Source organism: Ctenopharyngodon idella, chromosome 12 (assembly GCF_019924925.1).
Source record: "Ctenopharyngodon idella isolate HZGC_01 chromosome 12, HZGC01, whole genome shotgun sequence".
NCBI classification, from domain to species: Eukaryota; Metazoa; Chordata; class Actinopteri; order Cypriniformes; family Xenocyprididae; genus Ctenopharyngodon; species Ctenopharyngodon idella.
Window position 1 is genome coordinate 2,642,501 of NC_067231.1, and position 22,717 is coordinate 2,665,217.

A 22,717-nucleotide genomic window follows, 5' to 3' on the forward strand; every position below is an offset into this window, starting at 1 on the left:
TGCATGTACTGTATGTGTATATGAGTGTGTGTGTGTGCGTGTATGTGTATGAGTGTGTAGGTGTGTGAGTAAGTGTGTGTGTACGTGTGTCTGTGAGAGTGTGAGAGTCTGTGTGTGTGTGTGTGAGAGTGAGTGAGTGTTTGTTGGTCTGTGTGTGAGAGTATGTGTGTAAGTGTGAGAGAGTGTGTGAGTGTGCATGTACTGTATGTGTATATGAGTGTGTGTGTGTGTGTGTGTATGAGTGTGTAGGTGTGTGAGTAAGTGTGTGTGTACGTGTGTGTGTGAGAGAGTGAGTGAGTGTGTGTTTGTTGGTCTGTGTGTGAGAGAGTATGTGTGTAAGTGTGAGAGAGTGTGTGAGTGTGCATGTACTGTATGTGTATATGTGTGTGTGTGTGCGCGCGTGTATGTGTATGAGTGTGTAGGTGTGTGAGTAAGTGTGTGTGTACGTGTGTCTGTGAGAGAGTGTGTTAGTCTGTGTGTGTGTGTGTGTGTGTGAGAGAAAGTGTGTCTGTCTGTGTGTGAGAAAGAGATTGCGTGAGAGTGTGTGTGCGAGTGTGTACATGTGTTTGAAGCAGCTTCACCCTGAGGTCAAGACAGGTGTGTTTGACTAGATTAAACATGATGACACCAATCTGCATGAGCTAAATAAATCTATACCTATAACTAACAGCGCTGACTAGTTTGCCAAGTCTTCACGTAAGTGCAAAAAGTTAATGAAAGCCCAAAATAGTCTGTTTATTTCATCGACACCATTAATATAACAGAATACTGTTTGCAATGTGATAATTAAGATAAATGTGAAGTTGCAGTGCAGAGATCGAGTGTTTGTGCAGACGAGCTTTATCCACAAAGCAAACAGAGGCGTCTGTAACGTCTTTCAGAGCGGAACGTCCCACGACACGCTCACCGTTTCCTTCCCCTGCGCCCATCATAAGCCATGCCTCGGAGGAAAACTACCTTAAATAACCAAACTAGACCCATGTCTGCTGCCTTCATTGAGTAAACATGAAAACAGTGGCCCTCTCACCCACCGGCTACCCCGTCCCAGCATGCTTTGCGCAGTGTTTGGGCAGTGTGAAAGGGTGCAGTGTGGCAGGAGGAAGGATGGTGCGCTGACTGGCGCCTGTGGTGGCCTCTGTCACAGAAAGCGTTGAAGTCATGGGCTGCATCTGAAATCGCATACTTCTCTACTATATAGTTGGCAAAAAAAGAATGGACACTTTACTATCCCATGAGGCCATGGGAAAGGATTTATGAATGGCAGTGAAGCGACGCAACTGATGCTGGTAGGTCACATGATAATGACAACATGGTGAATGTAGTACGTCCATTCATACTACATACATTCATACTGTAGAGAATATACTTTTTTAGTGGTCGTGAAGTAATTAATTATTCAAAATTCTGCGATTTCAGACAGCCATTGAGATTGTGGAGGAAGCAATCCATGACTGGTAACTAGAGATAGGACTAGTTAAGCAAGAGTCAACCAGCCATTGGTATTAATGCATGAAATGAAATATATTAAATATATGGAATATTGCATTTATTGTAAATTATTTATCCGTGAACATTATTATTCTGCCTCGTAATCTTAAATCAGAATAACTTCTCTTCCCTCTTGCAGCAACATCTCATCTCTTCTCTGATGATGAGGGCAGGGCAACCTGTCACTCACATGAGATCCACCAATAGCAAACAACAACCATCCAATCAATTCCCCACAGACAAAATCAAGCCCCGCCCTACATTTGTTCTTGTTTGAGAAGCCGTTTCACTCGGATATACGGCATAATAGGGAAGAAAAGATTAGCGCAACTTACGTTTAATGCCGACTTTAATAAAGTGGGCTTATCTCACTGTAGAGTAGTATTCTGACAGGTAAAGCTTAAACTTTAACAAAGTTTTAAACTGGGCTTTTTTTAATAGTAAACTAAAACCATAAGGGAAAAAAATACATATTTTCCTTCCTTGAAATATAATAAATATTAATTGAAATATCAACTGAAATTCTCATTTTAAATGAGTTTAACTTGATGTACCAAAATTAGCTAAAACTGAAATAAAAACAACAACAAAATGACTAAAACTTTAACTTAAAATGAAAACAAAAAACATACAAATAAAAACTCATTTAAAACAATATTGTTTTCTGGTACAAATATCTAAACAAGACAAAATATCTGCCAATTGGGAAAGAAAAATTAAAACTTCAAAGGGAAAACAAGTTCATTTTCAGAAAAGACTCAATTTTGATTCATTTTTCAGAAAACTTCATATATGTTATCATCTCAAATAAATATATCTTAATTTAAGAATTTTTTAGATATTTGAACTTTAATACAAGACATGAAGAAAGACAAGTCAATACTTCATTTTTTGAAGAAGAGCATGAAGCTCGCGACACCAAGGTAATGGGTTCAATTCCCAGGGAATGCATGAACTGATAAAATGCATGCCTTCAATGCAATGTAAGCATCTACCAAATGCATAAATGTATATGTAATGAAAAAAATGAAGGTTAAATCCAAATGTACCAGCAGTGTGAACGAGCCAGCAAATGGAGACTTACTGAGATCATTTTCTAGCTGCACTTGAAAAACAGGTTCCTGGAAAGATTTTGATTGTGCTCTACTATGATTTGCTCTGAAAAACACTTCTAAATGGCAATTTAAACATATTATATTAAATATATTACATTACTATTCCACTTCCAAGATATCTGCTGGATCGTGCATAAACAAGGATTTGAGCTAATAAAACATAACTATGCAAGGTCTTTTACCTGTTAAAGCTCCTAAGAGAATAAAAAAACCTGAGCCCAGCATAGCAAAAAAATAATAATAATAATGAACTGGGGACTCCCTTATGGGATTAATACAATATAATTCGTCATCACTTCCTGTGAGCTTGCCAAACTGAAAAACAGAAGTGAGATGGAAAAAACTGGGGTTCTGCCCAGTCGCTGTAATATAACATTCAAAAATTAAAAACAAGAGGTGTGGGCCACAGGCCAGGGACGAGGTCTGCTTGAGCAACGAAGGTTAAAGAAAAGAGACCCAGGAAAAGAGCAATGAACTTATGAATCCATACGTCTGAAAGCTGTTACAAGGATGTGACCAAAACACATTGATTATCATAAAAATGCTTGTGCATACATTCAAATACATGCTGAACTAGAGTTTATGTGAAAAGTTATGATTGAAAAAACAGTTCTGTTCTAATTGGGGACCAGCCTGGTTTCATACGGACATAAATCCTCAGGCTTATTACAATGTTCAGTTGTAGCCCTAAAACAGGAGCGCAAATTAGTTCCATACACTGTTAACTCAAGTCAACCGTTAAATTCCTGTGTGTGTTTGATACATTAATATTTTTGGACTTTTTTTAAGCCGAAACACCACCACAAACCTGTGCCGTGGGCCACACAAAAAACTATATAAAGATCATGAATGTGCCCCATTATACATACAGATATGCACAAAAAGTAACATAAATGTAAATTATATATAAATACACACAAACTTTCGTTAGATTCGATTAATCGTGATTAATCTATTTGACAGCACTAATTTACAAATATACGTTAGATGCGATTAATCACGATCAATCGATTTGACAGCACTAATATATATATATATATATATATATATATATATATTATACAATATATATATATATATATATATATATATATATATAAAATATATATATTATACAAACTTATATGAGATGTGATTAATCATGATTAATCGATTTGATAACACTCCTATGTAAGTGCTGTCAAATTGATTAATTGCATTAACAAAAGTTTGTGTATATATTTAGAAGTTACATGTAGTTAAATGTATATATAGTACATTGTGTTAGATGCGATTAATCACGATTAATCGATTTGATAGAACTCATATGTAAGTGCTGTCAAATCCATTAATTGTATCTTATGGAGCCCCACACATGACATGCAAGAAAAAAAAATTTAAATCGTGCCCACGATTTACTAATTCGTTCCCTTGATTTACTAAATCGTGCGCACGCTTTACTAAAATGAGGAAACGAATTAATAAATCGTGCGTACGATTTAGCCTACTATTTTTTTCCTGCATGTCATGTCAGGGGCTCCGTAGTATCTAACAAACATTTGTATATATTGGTGCTGTCAAATCGATTAATCACGATTAACTGCATCTAACACAAACGTTTGTAATTATATATAGAAACTTTTAAATGTATATATAGGCAAACAAACTTCTGTTAGATGCGATTAATCATAATTAATCAATTTGACAGCACTAATATAAATGCTGTCAAATCGATTAAGCGCAATTAATCGCATCTAACACAATACATTGTATATATACAAACTTCTAAATATATACACACACAAACTTTTGTTAGACGCGATTAATCGTAATCAATCGATTTGACTTCACTAATTACACACACACACACACACACACACACACACACTTTGATAGATGTGATTAATCGTGAGTAATCAATTTGACAGCACTAATATACAAACTTCTGTTAGATGCGATTAATCATGATTAATTGATTTGACAGCTCTAATATACAAACTTATGCGAGATGACATTAATCGCGATCAATCGATTTGACAGAAATATATAATTATATATATATATATATATATACACACACACACACACGCACACACACACACACAAACTTTTGTTAGATGCCATTAATCGTGATTAATTGATTTGTCAGCACTAATATACAAACTTATATGATATGCGATTAATCACAATTAATCGATTTGATAACATTCGTGTAAGTGCTGTCAAATCGATTAATTGCATCTAACATAATCATTTGTATATACTGGTGCTGCCAAATCGATTAATCACTTTTAATTGCATCTAACAAAAGTTTGTAATTGTATATAGAAACATATATACGCAAACAAACTTTTGTTAGATGCGATTAATCATGATTAATCAATTTGACTGCACTAATAAGTGCTGTCAAATCAATTAAGCACGATTAAGCACAACTAACAAAAGTTTGTATATATTAGTGCTGTGAAATCGATTGATCGCAATTAATCACAATCAATCGATTTGACTTCACTAATATACACACACACTTATGTTAGATGTGATTAATCGTGATTAATAGACTTGAGAGCATTTATATATATATATATATATATATATAGCACTCATGTGTAAGTGCTGTCAAATCGATTAATTGCATCTAACATAAACATTTGTATATATTGGTGCTGTCGTATCGATTAATCGTGATTAATTGCATATATATATATATATATATAAATGCATATATCCAAACTTTTGTTAGATGCAAATAATCATGATTAATTGATCTGACAGCTCTAATATACAAACTTATGTGAGATGCAATTAATAGCGATTAAACTATTTGACAGCACTAATATATATATATACACATACACTTAATTTTTATATGAATAATATATAAATACATAAGCTAGTGATGAAGTGCCATTCAAATCATCTTTTTTTCTTCAGTCAATCAGTGAATTGATAATAGATGACCAGTAATGGAATAACATATGTCACATGATTCAGGCTGATAGGGGTTTTATTGTTTCGACTGACCTTCAAAACACACACACACACAAAAAGAGGAAACCTACACAGAAACACACACACATACATGCAGTTTGGCCTTTCTGTCTCCACTGATTCACGCTTGCGTTCTGCTGCCTTACAGTGTTTTTCGGTGTGTTTTGGGGAAAAGGGACCAAGCGAGAAAGTCATTTTCAAACCGTTGCAATGACTCCTTCAATCTGGAAACGATACATGTTCTGTTTTCATTTTTCCATGGTGAGGGGATAGTAAATAGAGGACCGAATCCTCTTCCAAAACCTCTGCCTTTGCCCTCAGCGTAATCAAACTCAAGACGCTAACGAAGCTTCACAGGGGAAAACAAAAAGCGAATTCTTCAAAACGAGACGAGGAAAACGTACGGCTCTTCCTAATCCTGCCTATTGTTACAACCACATCTGAAGACAGTGACGTGGGTGGTTTGACTAGTGGTTAAAGATCTGGGCTGGTAACCAAAAAAGGTTGCAGGTTCAAATCCCGCCTTGAGCAAGGTTCTTAAAGGGATAGTTCACCCCAAAATGAAATGTCTGCCATTATTTACTCACCCTCAGATTTCTGCAAATAAAAGAATAGATTCTGAACTGCTAAAAGGACTCGTCAGTCTTACTTCCTGTTAAAATTGAATAATTACAGTCTACATTGGTTGAGGAAGATCTGAAAATCAGATATGCTAATGGGTGGATGGATTCCGACCAATCACAACACACTGACCAATCAGAGCAGAGGAGGCTTTTGGAGAGGCGGGGTTTAGAGAGACCGAATCTTCAAACAAACCGTTTCAAACACTGTGAGAAAAGAGCTGATGCTGCAATGTATTTTATGAGAAAATTAAAGTGTTTTTTGACCTTGGATGAATGTTAACCTATTGTAGGAGACTCCAAAACAAAATTAGGAAACTTTAAAATAGCATAATAGGGCACTTTAAAGGAAGCCATTGGCAGTATCGGTCTGCTGATTGCAGCGTGGCACTGGGAGGTAAAACCAGGAAAACTTCCTCCATTAAGTGCTTAGTTTAATCCACTTACGGACGGCAAGCCATTGATAAAAGCAAAATTCATCTGAGCATTAAAAACAACAGTGGGGAAAACCCTTCAGGAATAATACCTTAATGAACCACACACTCTCTGACCGCGACTAACCTCTGCTGAGCGGGAATGTCACACACACTTCATTCACATATGAGCATATAGTGCTTGAAATAAAGCTTTTATTGTACTGTTTAGACACACTCTTATTGTCCTCCCAGAACAATTCATTGCCTTTATAACACCACCACTACAGGCACACACTTCCAGACTGACCGCGTCTCATGCTGTTATCTTCACGCAAGTGCTGTCCAAAAATCAGACACCCAAGACTGTCTTATGCAACGTTCCCTAAGAAATGTGTTCAATCGTGATCAGGTGAAACCGAAATCCTAATTACACAGAACTTGCTTAATACCATTTACTCAAATGACCTACAAAACTAGACAATGTTATTTCAATGCTAATTCAGAAGACGTCACGTTTTTTTCTTTTAATCTTTAACATCGATCAAACTGTCTCGCAGTCTGTGCATCTCCAGTGTATTTTAGTATCATTAAGATACTATTATAGTTTTTATTAATATTTTGAATTAGTTCTTAATTTTAAATGTCCCGTTTTTATTTTAATTTTTTATTTAAAGTTTAAGTAATTTTGTTGCGTTTTGTCTCTAATATGACTATAAAGTCAATGAAAATTAGAAATGTTGAAATAAAATACTGTACGTGTTTTATATTTATATAATATTTATATAAATATATTTATACAAGTAACTAAAATGAGTTTTTTTTTCATGGTTTTAGTTTTAGTTAACTATATTAACCCTGATCTAATTTAATTAGTTCTTATTTGTATATTTTTTATTTTTTTATTTTAATTTTAATTTTAGTAATTTTTTTTTTTTTTTTTTTTTTTAAATGTCTATACTGTTTTTATAAATTTTTGTTTTTGGTTTTAGTTTATTTTAGTACAACAAAGTTTAACTATGCGAAAATGAGAAATGATTAGATAAAATAAGATTTTTTTTTAATATTTTATTTAACATCTTTATAATTTTATTAAACTATAATAACTTTTATCTGACTGAATTAGTCGAATTTTCATTTTTAAAATTTTAATTTTTAATTTTCAGTTTTAGTTTATTTTGTTACAAGTTAAACTAAATGAAAATGAGAGATGTTTAAATAAAATAAGTTTTTTTATTTATTTCTTTTTTTTTTAGTTTTATTTTATTGCAGTTTATTTCATTTTAAGGAACGAAAATATTTTCTCATGATTTTAGTTTTATTTAACTATATTAACCCTGATCTAATTGAATCAGTTCTTATTTGTATATTTTTTTTATTTTTATTTTTAGTTAAAGTTCTAGTAATTTTGTTGCATTTTATAACTTTTTTTTCAGTTTTAGTTTATTACAAGAAGTTAAAGTATTAAAGTGAAAAATGTTTAAATTAAGTTTAATACATTTTAGTTAACTATAAACCTTTATCTGACTGAATTAGTTCTTATTTGTATATTTTCATTTTTAAAGTTTTAGTAATTTTGTTGTATTTTTGAAATTTTATATATATATATATATATATATGTCTAAACAGTTAATATTCATTTTTAATTTCTGTTTTGATTTTTTAGCACCTAAATGAAATGAGAAATGTTTAAATAAAATACGTTTTTTATATTTTGTTTCAGTTTATTTCCTTTTAAGTAGCAATTTTTTCCCCCCATGACTTTTTTTTACAGTCGGATCGTGAGCTAAAGGCCTTTTTCCACATCCGCCCCTGAATTCTCAACTGTACTGAGGTCTGGACTCTGACGCTGTTACTCCAGGACAATGACATTGTTGTTTTCAAGTCATTCCTGTGCCGTTTTGGCTTCATATTTGAAAGCATCAACTTGCTGGAAAGCAAATCTTCTCCCAAGTTGCAGGTGCAGAATCCATCAGGATTCCCTCATGCTTCATTCAGCTGAGATATCATGTGACATGTTTTTAATAATGCCTTTCTCTTCAACATAACCTAATCTCAATCTCTCAGTGTAATCTTTCAGCTATATCCGAGTGTTGGTAATTCTTCATGGTGTAAGTTTGGACACAATACTGACTCACCAAAAGTTGAGCCTTCCAGTGTTTTGTTTATGCAACAATCATCCCAAATCCCTTGACTTACACAGAAGATCTCATTTACCTTCTTATGCAACCTCTAAAACCAACGGAGAACATTTCAATACATTTTGACATTACAGTCTTTTTTTATTGCTCAGTAGCAAAATGTAAGACCACAAGGCTGAGAAGGGTTACATAAGCCAAAACTTATATTATTATATTCTCAGAAATGTGGTCAGTATCAAAACACCTCACAACACACTGCAAAAAAATTGTTTATTTTTTCAGTATTTTTGTCTTGTTATACAGCACAAATATCTATCACTATACAACTAGCCTAGGACATGCCACATGCTAAATAATGTTAATAAATTGTTAATCCATGCTAGAAACTTGCTAGGAACATACTAAATCATGCTAGAAACATGCTAGCATTGTACTAATTCATGGTAGAAACATGCTAGCAACATGTTAACAATGTGCTAATTCATGCCAGCAACATGTTAAATCATTGTTATCAACATCCTAAAACATGTTAACAATTTGCTAATCCATGTTAGAATCATGCTAGCAACGTGTTTACACATGCTAACAATGTAATAATTCAGTAGTAGCATGTTAGTATTGTGGTAATTCATGCTAGAATCATGCTAGCATTGTGCAACATAACATCACGGTAGCAACATAAGAATGTGCTCAATCATGTTAGCAAATGCTAAAACATGCTAGCATTGTGTTAATTTATGCTAGAAACATGATAGCAACATGCTAACAATGTGTTAATTCATGCTAGTAGCATGTTATTATTGTGGTAATTCATGATAGAATCATCCTTTTAACATGTTGACAAGTGCACAAAACATGTTAGAAATGCAGTAATTCATGGTAGAACATCCTAACAACGTGCAAAATCATGTTAGCAATGTGTTAAATCATGTTAGCATGTTAAAATATGCTATCAATGTGCTAATTCATGCAAGTCGCATGCTAGCAATGTGGTAAATCATGTTAGCAACATGCTAAAACATGCAAGCAATGTGCTAATTCATGCTTGAATCATGCTAGCATTGCGTTAAGTCATGCTAGCAACATGTTGAGAATGGGCTAAAGCATGCTAGCAACATGTTAAAACATGCTTAATGCGTTCATATCAAACTAACAGAATGCAAAAACATGTTAGCACTGTGCTAATTAATGTTAAAACATGCTAAATCATGGTAACAATATGTTAAAATGTTTGCAATGTTAAATCATGCTAACAACAGGTTAAAACGTTAACAATGATAAAACAATGTGCTAATTCATGTTCTATCTGTCTGTCTATCTATCTATCTATCTATCTATCTATCTGTCTGTCTGTCTGTCTATCCATCTGTCTATCTATCTATCTATCTATCTTCTGATAGACTGTAATGCCTTTAAAAGCTTCAAACTTTAAGCTTTAAAACTACTTCAAATTTCAAACTACTTCAAACTGAAATCCTTCAAACTTTCTGCTCAGTCTTTCTCAAGCCAACAGCAAAGTTTGTTGTGACAAACTTTTTCATCTTTTAAGCATAAAGTCACACAATTTTGCAAATCATTTTGCTTCTCCAGTAAATGTATCTTGATTTAAGAATGTTTAGATATTTGTACTGTGAACACAAGACAAAAATACTGAGGAAGAACATCATTTTTGCAGTGATTGTAGTTTATCAAACTGCTTCTTTGTATGTCGTTCTTCACTGGGGGTTTATTGAGAGATTAAAACTACTAAACTAACAATTATTATGGAGAAAGCTTAATGTTAAACCTTCATATGAATAAACTAAACCTTCAAAAACCAGAAACAAAACAAAGATCAGAGTAAATCCGATCCCACTCACACCTCATAATGGTAGTCCATGCAGGTGAGATCTGTCCAGCACCGGTCACCTCTGATCTTGATCAAACCCTGAAGATATGGAGAGAAAGAGAAATAAGGACAATGCAATCAAACCACTTTGAACATTTACAAAATAATATTTCAAATATACAGCAATCAATGGCATTTCGCTCATATGATAATTGTATACTGTGAACGACCAGCAGCTTTGCTAGTTTTGATCATGTTGATCATTTAGAAGCCTTAGAAATGTGCGTATCAAATATGATACAGTAGGCTTTATAGGGTTAAATCTACAGTTTATTCTACTCACAAGGCCGTATGACTTTCTTCCTTCTACTGAATTGTTGTTTTTAGACTGGGACAATCAGGATAAATGCCCTTTTTTACAATTCAGACAAGTCACACAGGTTTAGAACAACATGAGAGTAAAAAAAATACAATATTTTTCATTTTGGCTGAACTGTCCCTTTAAGAGCTACATCATGAATGCAAAGAAAAAGAGAGGAGCGCTTCCTCTCCCCATCAAATGTATTACTGGTGGCAGATTTTAAACATTTTAACTGCTGACAGCTGTTTTTCTTAACCTGTGGTGATCTGGATCTCATTGTACCAGTTCAACCAGGAAATCCAACTACATGTTAAGTCACAATAGAGTGAGGTTAAGAGTAACATTTAGTACGGGATCCATGTAGGAACAGTCGGATCATTCTCAAGCGTTCACATCCCAGAAGGAGAAACGACTGCATCAGTAACTTTCGCTGCTTATCAAGTGCATTCTTGCATTTATGTCATTAAGGATAATGTAATAAGGAACCTTGGAATGAGTATTAGCTCCCTAAAATGTGATTGCACTAATGTGAAAATGACCGACTCCCACCCGCATCCCACCGATCAGCTGGCCAATAAATAAAGCCAGCATTAAGAGCGTCTGAGTGCAGACGTCCAACTGGAGCTCTGCCGTCACACTGCTTTAATGACAGCAATTCACATCTTACATTCTATTTACTTATTTGACTAAATTACAAATAAATTAGATTAAAATCACATTAACATGGTAAATAGATCCAAATCATAAGGGAATCAGTCATTTATTCTCATCTATAACAGCCATTTTGGCTTTTAAATTGCTGTTTTTGCTGGATCTAAGGTGAAACATGCAACAAATAAACATGTTTCCTGTTAAAATGCATAATTATTTTATTTTCAGGCTTGGCATCAGTATTCATTTTAGCTTGGTGGTTCTCATCTATGGTTAAAAGTCACATTAAAATTAAATATTGAAATGTATTAATTTTATCTGTATGCAAAATGACATTTAAAATGACATAAGCTGCATAAGAAAATTGACTATTGTGGTTATTTCAGTGTTTCGTCATTGGTTCAGCTCAACAATGAAATGTAATTTTGAATCAGGGTTATTAAAGAAAACTGAAAACATAAAAAAACATTTTCGTGACTTGAAATAAAATGAATGTTGAAATAAACTGAAACTGAAATAAATGCACAAAATTTTTTATTTCAGCTAGCTGCCTAAGCAGCATTTCGCATTTTCATTTAGTTTAACTTGATGTACTAAAATGTCAAAAACATCCAAGGAAATGACTAAAACTTTCAAATTAAAATGGCACCGGAAAATATCAAAATAAACACTAATTCAAAATATTAATACAACTATAAAAGTATCACAATGATACTAAAATAACTAAAATAATTACTAAAAGAAGCGATGGTTGCATTTTTTCTCCAAATTCATCCTCGCCGATAAAAATATTTAAGCAAAAACTAAAATAAGTGAAAAATGAAATCAAAATAAATCAGTCAACCCCACAAATTAACAGACAATGTTATTCAGAGACTCAAACTGAGCAAAAATATGCAATTTGGTGCAGATGCTGATATTCATATGAACAAAAAGTAAGAAACTTTATAACAGTATAGCATTTACTTGCAAAAATGCATATAAATATCAATATCTGCCAATAATATGTCTTAGTAAGATGATATTTAAATGCTTTTTTATGATCAAAGCTCTGTAGTTTTATAACATACAATGCAATGCAATACAATGATGATTTAGATAAAAGCTAATACATTTTAACTCCAAATTCATCCTCTTTAAATCATCGCCGTTAAAGCAAATACTAAAATGAGCGAAAAATAAAATCCAAATAAACCAGTCAACCCCACAAACTGCATATCTAGTCAGGGCTTCAATCCTTTCTTCAAAACAACAGCGTCTTACTCTACAGCAGTACAGAAATCATCATCTTGCCAGTCGACACAGGTAACGGCAAGGGCAACTTCTCCTCATTTCTATTTCGACCAAATAATCTCAATTTAATTCCAGGTAATTAGTGTCAGTCATGCATGAGGGCAGTCAAGTATCCAGTGTTACTGTGAAAAAGCACACAGGTGCACGTGACAGGAGTTGGACCAGACGTTACTTCCATACTATCAGATGGGCGCTTGCTTATAGCTGAATTAAAAAGTCATTAACTTCTTTTCGCTGCAATTCACTTCTATAAAAGTTTAGCTGGCAGGAGACAGAGAAGTCAGAGAGAGCTGCTCTTGCCCATGCCTGACACAGCCTTAAGGAACGCCAAAAGCTCTTGCCAACCATCCGAAAGAGGAAATGTCAAACACACACACACACACACACACAGAGAGAGAGAACGTCTGAAACAGGAGAAATGTGCATGAAAACAGGAGGCACTCAGGTATACTAAAGCAACGCTGAAAGTCTCTTCCTAAATGTGCACACAAAACTGAATGTTTTATGTAATCCGTGCATGAAAAATAATAACCAACTGCACCTAAAATGTATTCTCAACCACCATTTCCCGTATGTACAATGATGTAACTCGCTGATTAACTACCGTAGTACGATGCATCGTTGGAGAAACTAACCTGAACCTGCAGTAACATGGTCACACATCTGTCGTTGTGCGACGAGAAAAACATAAACAGCCCACAGCATATTAGATTCAATTCTGCAGCATCATAAGTCACAATAAATGACAGCATATGTATGATAACAAGTGCCTTTCATTTACAAACTCATTTCTGATAAAGAAAAATAATAATATATGCAAAAAATATTTATGCAAATAGAATTTGAGGTTATTAAGTGCAATTCAAAATGATAACTGAGCTGCCCAGACAATAATGCAATCTGCTTAAGTGGGTAAACAATAAATGTGGAGGAAACAGGTTTATGAACGCTTCATTTAATGGATGTGGACAAAGTCAGTTTTAATAGTGAAGTCTAGAATGACTGGACAGTAAAAATGTCAAAGCCTGTTCACAAGCCATTTGACTTCTGTAATGTGAACTTTTTTCTTATTCATTAAGACTGAAAAGTGAGAGTTTTATTCTAGTATGGCCTAAACTAACTGTTTTTCTGCTTTTATTTTTATCAAAAAAACATCAAAATTAAAGTGCTGTCACAATTTATTACTTATTTTAATGAACTTGCTTTTAAGAAGATATTTTGAGAAAAATATTTTGTTTTTTTTTGTCCATATAATGAATGTCAAATCTGTTTCATTTCCCATCACTCATCAAATTTCTTCTTTTGTGTTGTGAAAGAAAGTCACACAGGTTTGGAACGACATGAGGACGAGTAAATGATATAATTAGGGATTGGATAATTAGGGATTCTAAACAATTTTGGCTTGAGCAAGATGAACCTAAGTGGACTGAGCACAGAAAATTAAATTAAATTAAATTAAATTAATATCCAATTAAATTAAATTTAAAATAATGAAATTAAATTAAGAAAATCTAATTCAATTTAAAGGCAACTCTGGAGTAATAGAGCGCAACAATCAGGTTCTGAAAGTAAAAACTTGATTTTTAACGATAACTTATGAACAGAAAATTCCACCAATCAAAGAGTCGAAACAAGCAGAACACGCCAAAGAGCTCTTTAGCTCCGCCCACTCCCATGAAGCATGGTGAACGATGTAATCGAGCAATAAACTTAAAATATATTGTTTATATACTGTATATATAATCAACATATGAGTAGTTTTATAGTTCTCCATCATTTTTAATTCAATTATGCTGTTTGCAATGCTTCATGGGATTGTAGCTCTTTTCCTCAGTAATGCCGTTTAGAACACAGTCTTGTACCTTTGTATATTTGTCCAATTTTCAAACACTTTTTAGTTTAAATCAAAGTTTGTAATGTTGCGATTCTGCTCGTAGCTGGTCGGTTTGGTTCATGCTTTAACGAAGACTTCATAAAAATCCCTATATGGGAGAAAAGCCTAAGATAAGCCTAAGCGAACTGAGCCCAGAAAATTTCTTGAAAACATTTGTTAAAGTTCACACACCCTGAAAATAATTGTATAATTCACATATTGGCTGATTTTAAAAAGCTTTAGCATCCAAAAATAAAATATAAAATAAAATATTTTATTTTTAATTAATAAAATAATTTTAAATTAAATTATTTTTTATTTAATTTGTAACATTTAAATTAAATTATTTATTCAATTAAAATAAACGGAAATTTAATTTAAAATAAAATAAAATAAATTTAAATTATATTATTTATTTCATTTAAATTTTAAATGTAAATTAATTATTCAATTAAAATGAAATTAAAAATAAAATAAAATACAATAAATTTCTTTTATTTTTAATTGATAAAATAAAAAAATTAAATTAAATTATTTTTTATTTAAATTTAAAAATTTACATTAAATTATTTAATTAAAATGAAATGAAATTTAATTTAAAATAGAATAATTTATTTATTTAAATTTAAAAATTTAAATTAAATTATTTATTAAATTAAAATGAAATTTAAAATAAAATAATAAAATAATTTATTTTGTTTTTAATTAATAAAATTAATTTAAATTAAATTATTTATTAAATTAAAATAAAATAAAATAAAATAAAGAATATCTAATTAACTTAAAATTACAGGCAACTCTGGAGTAATTAAGAGATTAACTGACAGGCATAAAATCTCTAATAATGTTATCCCGATCTGGTCTAGATTATCAGGACTATTTTACTTGATTTAGTCTGCATTAACAAACTTCTTTAGGCAGATTTATTTAGTGCATTATTAAGCAATGGCTGCAGCAAACTCCAGACGAATCTTCAAGGCGGACGGCTCATGAATATGAACAGATGGAGGGGACGCTTGAGAGCGTTTCAACACGAGTGGTTTGACTCCTGGTGGAATGTGTGAACTTCATTCGCTAAGTGAAAGATTCCCGACAAACACGAAGCAACTCTCTCCTGACATCAAAAATAACTCTCCAACAGATAATAAATGTGTGGAGCCGAGGGAATCATGTGAACCACAAGTCCAGTCAGAAACCCAAGCCTCGAGTCTGAAGGATTTCGAGGGCTGCTTTGATGTGTGCTGAAAAACGTCCCTTGCTGAGAAGCGGGAAAAAAGAAGAAAAGAAATGATGGTGAACGACAGTTTGGCCACCGATTCTAGCTGAGACCTTGAGTAGACTACATTCATAAACCGCTGGCGTTTCCTTCAGTGCTTCTCGGAAGAGAGAACAACTTGTGAAACGCTAAACAACACTTTGGTCATTTGGCGAGCACAGCAAATTACTGCAAAGCGCTGGTGCTAATGAATGTTTTGCCACAACAGTTCTGATTTAATTGCACTGTTAAAACACAGAGAAATAAGCACTTGGCGAATTAAAGCATGTGCTTGTGTAACTGACCTTCACAGATGTTTTAAAGTTAAGAAAGAGGATCCAGCATCCAAATACAGAACTACACTACCGGTCAAAATATTGGAATAATTACGTTTTTTCTTTTAATGTTTTTGAAAGAAGTCTCTTCTACTAACCAAAGCTGCCTTTTTTGATTGAAAATAGAGTAAAATTGTGAAATATTATTATAATTCAAAATAGCTGTTTTCTATATGAATATATGTTAAAATGTAATTTATTTCTGTGATCAAAGCTGAATTTTCAGCATCATTACTCCAGTCTTCAGTGTCACATGATCCTTCAGAATATGATGATTTGCTGCTCAAGAAACATTTATGATTAGAAAACCATGATATATTTTATTTTTCAGGATTCTATGATTAATAGAAAGTTCAAAACAACAGCATTTATTTGAAATATAAATATTATGTCACATGATAAATGTCTTTAATGTCACTTTTGATCAATTTCTTTGCTGAATAAAAGTATCTTTTTTTTGTTTTACCTACTCCAGACTTTTGAAATATGGCATATCATCGTTTCTACAAAAATGTTCAACATTGATAATAATCAGAAATGGACCAAATCATCATATTAGAATGATTTCTGAAGGATCATGTGACACTGAAGACTGGAGTAATGATGCTGAAAATTCAGCTTTGATCACAGGAATAAATTACACTTCACAATATACTCACATAGAAAACAGCTATTTTGAATTGTAATAATATTTCACAATTTTACTGTATTTTTGATCACATAAATACAGCCTCGCTGAGCAGAAGAGACTTCTTTCAAAAACAAAATGTTCATTTTTGACAGTTAACGTACCTGTTAAAGCCTGCATTCTACAAATAAAGCTTAAATCCACTTCATATTAATGAATAAATGTCTTGCTAATTGGCAAACAACACCGAAATCAATTTTAACCCAATCAGGGACGGAAAGAGAGTCCCACACCTCATATACGGCCTAAACTACACATCATCAACACTCAACGGACACAGAGAAATCTGAAGAGATGAGTGATAATCATTACCAAAGCATTAAAACCAGCGTTTTCATTTCTCAATCTGTGAGGCGTATTTTATTCCTCGTGAGTCTGAGGGGAAACGGCTGCAGGGTTTTTACAGTTGTAAGCACTTAAAGGCAATTATATTCTTGGCCTCGTTTAACCGAACGTGCAGCTCGCCTTCCCCATTCCTCCTCATTTACGGTGCTAATTGGAAAAACATTTTCATCTACATGGCAACCTCCGTACTTTGGCAGACAATAGTTATGGGCCAGTCACAGAAGCCATAAAAAACCCAGACAGAAGTCGTCTGATGGCGTTGTACTTTTACTTCTTTTTTTTTTTTCCACATATGACTGCAGGCATAAATGTGCATGTAAGCGTACTGACCGCACCCAGCATGATGCGAACTATGAGCCAGCGGAAGGTCCAGATGGAGATAAGCGAAGGCGGGCAGCGGCGCGGCATCTGTGCCAGACTCCACAGCGGACACAGGAAGATCCCCAGAAAACCTGTTTCCAGAAGCTGGCTTTCCCAACCTGAACACACACACACACAGAAACACTGACGAAATACCCACAATCATATTGCACAAGATTTCTATGTCATGTTATTGCAGGAAAACAAAACCAGCATGACAATCAAAACACTGCAAAAGAGCTGCTTATGAAATCTGAACGATTCCACATGCTGTCGTATCTCAATTCTCCCATTTGCAAAGAGATTCTGCTTAATAAATCTAACATTTGAGGATTTCAGTCTCCCGTTATGAGATCTGTTAGTCAGGAGGCATGTTTCTTGCCATAAGTTTGAGAGGTTTTTTTTATCATGGATATATTAAAACTGCATCTGATTGTCAGCAGATGTTTATCAGTAATGGGGTGCGTTTTGTTTTGGCATTTCAATGAACCAGAAAGGCGAATGTGTTGCGCTTTGTTTGCCACTGAAAAGAGGGAAGAATAACACAAAATGCAGTGAATGTTAAAGTCACCATGATATCAAAATTGACAATTCTTGTTTTTATGGAATATTGCTGTTTTATTATAAATGATTTATCATTATTTTTTTCCTCGTAATCTTGAATCAGAATAACTTCCCTCCCTCTTGCACCGACATCTCTTCTCTGATCTGATGATGAGGGCGGGGCAACCTGTCACTCACATGAGATCCACCAATAGCAAACCACAACCATCCAATCAATTCCCCACTGACAAAATCAAGCCCCGCCCTACATTTGTTCTTGTTCCAGAAGCCGTTGCACTCGGATATACGTCACGATAGGGAAGAAAAGACTAGCGCAACTTCCCTTTCATGCTGAATTTAAAACACAAGCTGCTTCTGAAATCTCATACTTCCCTACTATATAGTAGGTGAAAAACAGGATTCGACAAAAGAAGTAACAGTACTCATAAAAGAGCAGGCAAAAAGAACCCGGATGACCACCGAAATTGTGAAGTGTGCATACGATGGACACTTTATTATCCCATGAGGCCACGGCAGAGGATTAATGAATGGCAGTGACTTGACACAACTGCCGCTGGTAGGTCACATGATAATGACAACATGGCGAATGTAGTATGTCTGAATTACATTCATACTATATAGATTAATTCAAAATAAGTACCTACTCAAGAGAGTATGTGATTTCAGATGCAGCCACAGTGTTAAAATCGAGGCCAGATCATTTAAAGTCTGAACCAATTTTGGTCTCAGGTACTACAACACTGGCTCAACCACAAAAAAATGATCTATTTTTATTTTTAGCAATGCATATTTATATTTTTAAAACTACTTTGTTCATTTGTTTTTCTCTGCAAAAAAATAACATGAAAAAAAATCAGGGTTATTATCGTTAACAAACTAAAACCATTAAAACATTTTCATTACTATAAAATAAATAAATAAAATAAACATTAACTTAAATAAAATGAATTTTTATATTATGTAATACATGCATTTACAGTAGTGGCCAAAAGTGATGATGTCCAGAGGGGGGTATTTGTTTTTAATGACCCTACATGTTTGATTAAATCATCAAAATATGAAGAAAATATTTTATATTATATTATATTAAATATTTTAAATACAAAAATATGGCAAAAAAAAAAAAAAAAACACTACAGCTACGTGTTTTATTTTACTATGTAAAAAAAATGCATAAAAAAAAAGCTGACAGGAAAAAGCATACACTGACTACAACATAATCAGTTAATATTTGGTTGTTTTTCTCTCGTTTTTGCATGTGTTCATAATTTCTGGCCATATATATATATATATATATATATATATATAATATATATACACACACACAGATACATATACACATACATATTAACTATATAGAAGTTTTTCAATTAATAAAAATGACAAAACACACAAATTACTAAATCTTTAACCAAATTTAAAATAGAAACAGAAAATCTAAAAATAAAATATTATTCAAGATAAACAAAAATTATAATAGTATATCAACACCGTAAAAAAAAATGTTGGGTTAGAAACAACCAGAGTTAGGTTGAAAATGGACAAACCCAGCAATTGGGTTGTTTTAACCCAGTGGTTGGGTTAAATGTTTGCTCAACCCACTGGGTAGTTTTATTTAACTCAACTATTGTTTAAAAATTACTGTATTGCTTGCTTAAAAATGAACCCAAAACATGTTGGAAATGAACATTTATTAATATGTTTAAAAAACAATAATTAAACTATAAACATTTATTAAATTGCTTATTAATAAATGCTCACCTTTTGATTATTATTGTTGCCTGATTTTTCATTTCCAACCTATTTTGGGTTCATTTTAATCCAGACATACAGTCATTTTTAAACAACAGTTGAGTTAAATAAAACTACCCAGCACGTTGGGCAAACATTTAACCCAACCACTGGGTTAAAACAACCCAATTGCTGGGTTTGTCCATTTTCAACCAAACTTGGGTTGTTTTTAACCCAGCATTTTTTTTAGAGCAAATGATACTAAAATAACATTGGCACAAGCCCAGAATCAAGGCCTGTTCACACAAAGAATAATAACTATAGCTATATTGGTGTGCAAAAATATAGATGATAATGTTTTGTTTATTTTAAGCGTGCACTGCTTTAAATGCTCTTTAAAGTCTGTGGATTCTGATTGGCTGTCAATGTTTTTATGGTTCATGAGCTGGAAAAAATAATTCTGAAAGTGATTCCAACAATATTGAGCTGTGGACTTCTATTTTCTTTGAATTAAAATGATTATCACTTTAAAGTTGTAGTCGTTGGTGCGATCGAGCTTTTAAAGCAGGTGCCCCGGGCATCTTTCAGACAGAGTAAAAAGATTAATCAAATATTCTCTTTAGTATTTCACTTGGCATGCAACACCACCCATGTGCGTTTCTGCTGGTTTAAAGAACAAATAAAGCAAAGAGAATGTGCTTCGAATCTCTAAATGACTGCCACCTAAACTTCTCCTTAGAGAGCCAATCCATGCTAAATCCTGAGAGAATGTGAGAGTATAAAAAATGAACAGAGAATGAAGCGTTTATACATCAGAGATTTCATCTGGCCGCGAGCGCGTTGGAACCAATGAATCGATGAGATGCAACCAAAATGTTTTGCAATGATCACTTCTAGGCAGAGTTTATGGCACAAATGCTGTGATATCACCCTCAAGTCTCTCTGGGAAAGAAATGTCCTTTCAGAAAGCATGGAGAGCATCCGAGCGCGGTGTTTACTTGCACAGAGCCCGTAGGTTGTTAGTGTGCAGCTCACATTGGAAAGTGGGCAGAAATCAGTGATTGGAGCGTGACAGATTTTGGAGGTGCTCACATTTATCTCTCCAAAGTATCATACAAGAAAGACATAGGTGACAGAATCGCTCCAGTATCTCTGCACTATTTTTACACCCCCTAATCAGATTTCTAGACACAATTATTTGGTTTGGGACTGAATAATTCATTACATCTGCAGCTCCGCTGATTGGATTTGAGTTTTGGGAGGAGAACAGAAGATTCTGCATATTTGAGACACCGCCATGTTCTCTTTGCACTTAATTTAGTTTACTCCTAACTGGACTCTACAGGAGTTATGAGACTTTTTTTTTTTTTTTTGCATGGCACTCCTATCCAAATAAAGTTAAAACAGATTACCAGTTTAGCACTCGCACTGAAGTTACTGTTCATAAAAATGTGACAAAATGAAACTATTTATACTGCATGTATTAGAGCTCAAATCAGACGGTTCTTCACGATAGGATCTGATATTGATTCTCTGACGATACATCAAAAAAATGCTGCAATATGATTACAATTTGCTTTGATTCAGATCAATATTATATTATGTGCCTTTTTTATTAAAGGAGTGGTTGATTATGATTTCACTTTTTTAACTTTAGTTAGTGTGTAATGTTGCTGTTTGAGCATAAACAACATCTGCAAAGTTAAAACATTAAAGAACTCTCTTTTTAAGGACTACAACAAACAGCTGGTAGGGACTACAACAAGCTTCTTCCCGGGTTGGTGACATCACTAACTCTAAAATTTACATAAACCCCGCCCCGAAAACACACAACAAAGGGGGTGAGGCCATGTTGGACTGCTTTAGAGAAGAGGAAGAGTTGTTGTAGTAGAGTGTTGTTGTCATGCCGTCATTTTACACCAGACTGCTTCACAAACGAGGGTCGACACTGGATTTGCACAAAAGATTAACATGTCGGCACATGCTAGTGGATGAGTTGAATCAACTCCACAGCAACTACATAAATTTATCCACTAACCATTCAGAAACGTCCAGTTTCATTCTAAAAGTTGTAACTTCTTCCTGAGTCTCTCCATCAGTGTCGACTCCGGTTTGAACAATGTAAGGCTGAACACCGTTACTGACAATCCTCATTTTGGCTGCGTGAGATTCTCCAGCTTTGTTGTTGTTGAGCAACTGAAGCGTGAGCTGTTAAAGCTCCGCCCTCTTCTGGAAAGGGGGCCGGGAGCAGCAGCTCATTTGCATTTAAAGGGACACACACAAAAACGGCGTGTTTTTGCTCACACCCAAATAGGGGCAAATTTGACAAGCTATAATAAATGATCTGTGGGGTATTTTGAGCTGAAACTTCACAGACACATTGTGAGGACACCAGAGACTTATATTACATCTTGTGAAAGAGGCATCATAGGTCCCCTTTAACTCACAAAAGCAACCGATATATAACATGAACATTTAATTAAAAAATCCTGTATCCCAAGTGGGACATCGACAATAAAATAATACACTTTAGTTTCTTAAATAATAGTCAAACAGGATGACAAAAAAAAAGTTTTTTAAATTTTTAGGCTAATCTGCCTCAGCGGTCTAACAGCGCTCATCACTGTCAGAATGAGTGAGCTGGCCAATCAAATCAAAGAAGGCGGGGCTTACCGTTCACAGAAGA

The 22,717-nt window shown here is 33.7% G+C and overlaps 1 protein-coding gene across 1 annotated transcript in view; it reads right to left on the bottom strand.

Annotated features, from left to right (window-relative positions):
- lmf1 (lipase maturation factor 1) overlaps positions 1 to 22,717 on the bottom strand; it is a 34,646-nt gene that overhangs the window by 8,412 nt on the left and 3,517 nt on the right. The window contains exons 4-5 of the mRNA XM_051914270.1: positions 17,707 to 17,855; positions 10,609 to 10,674 (exon numbers count right to left, since the gene is read on the bottom strand). Coding sequence (XP_051770230.1) covers positions 10,609 to 10,674; positions 17,707 to 17,855 — 215 coding nt within the window. The remainder of the gene's footprint in view (positions 1 to 10,608; positions 10,675 to 17,706; positions 17,856 to 22,717) is intronic.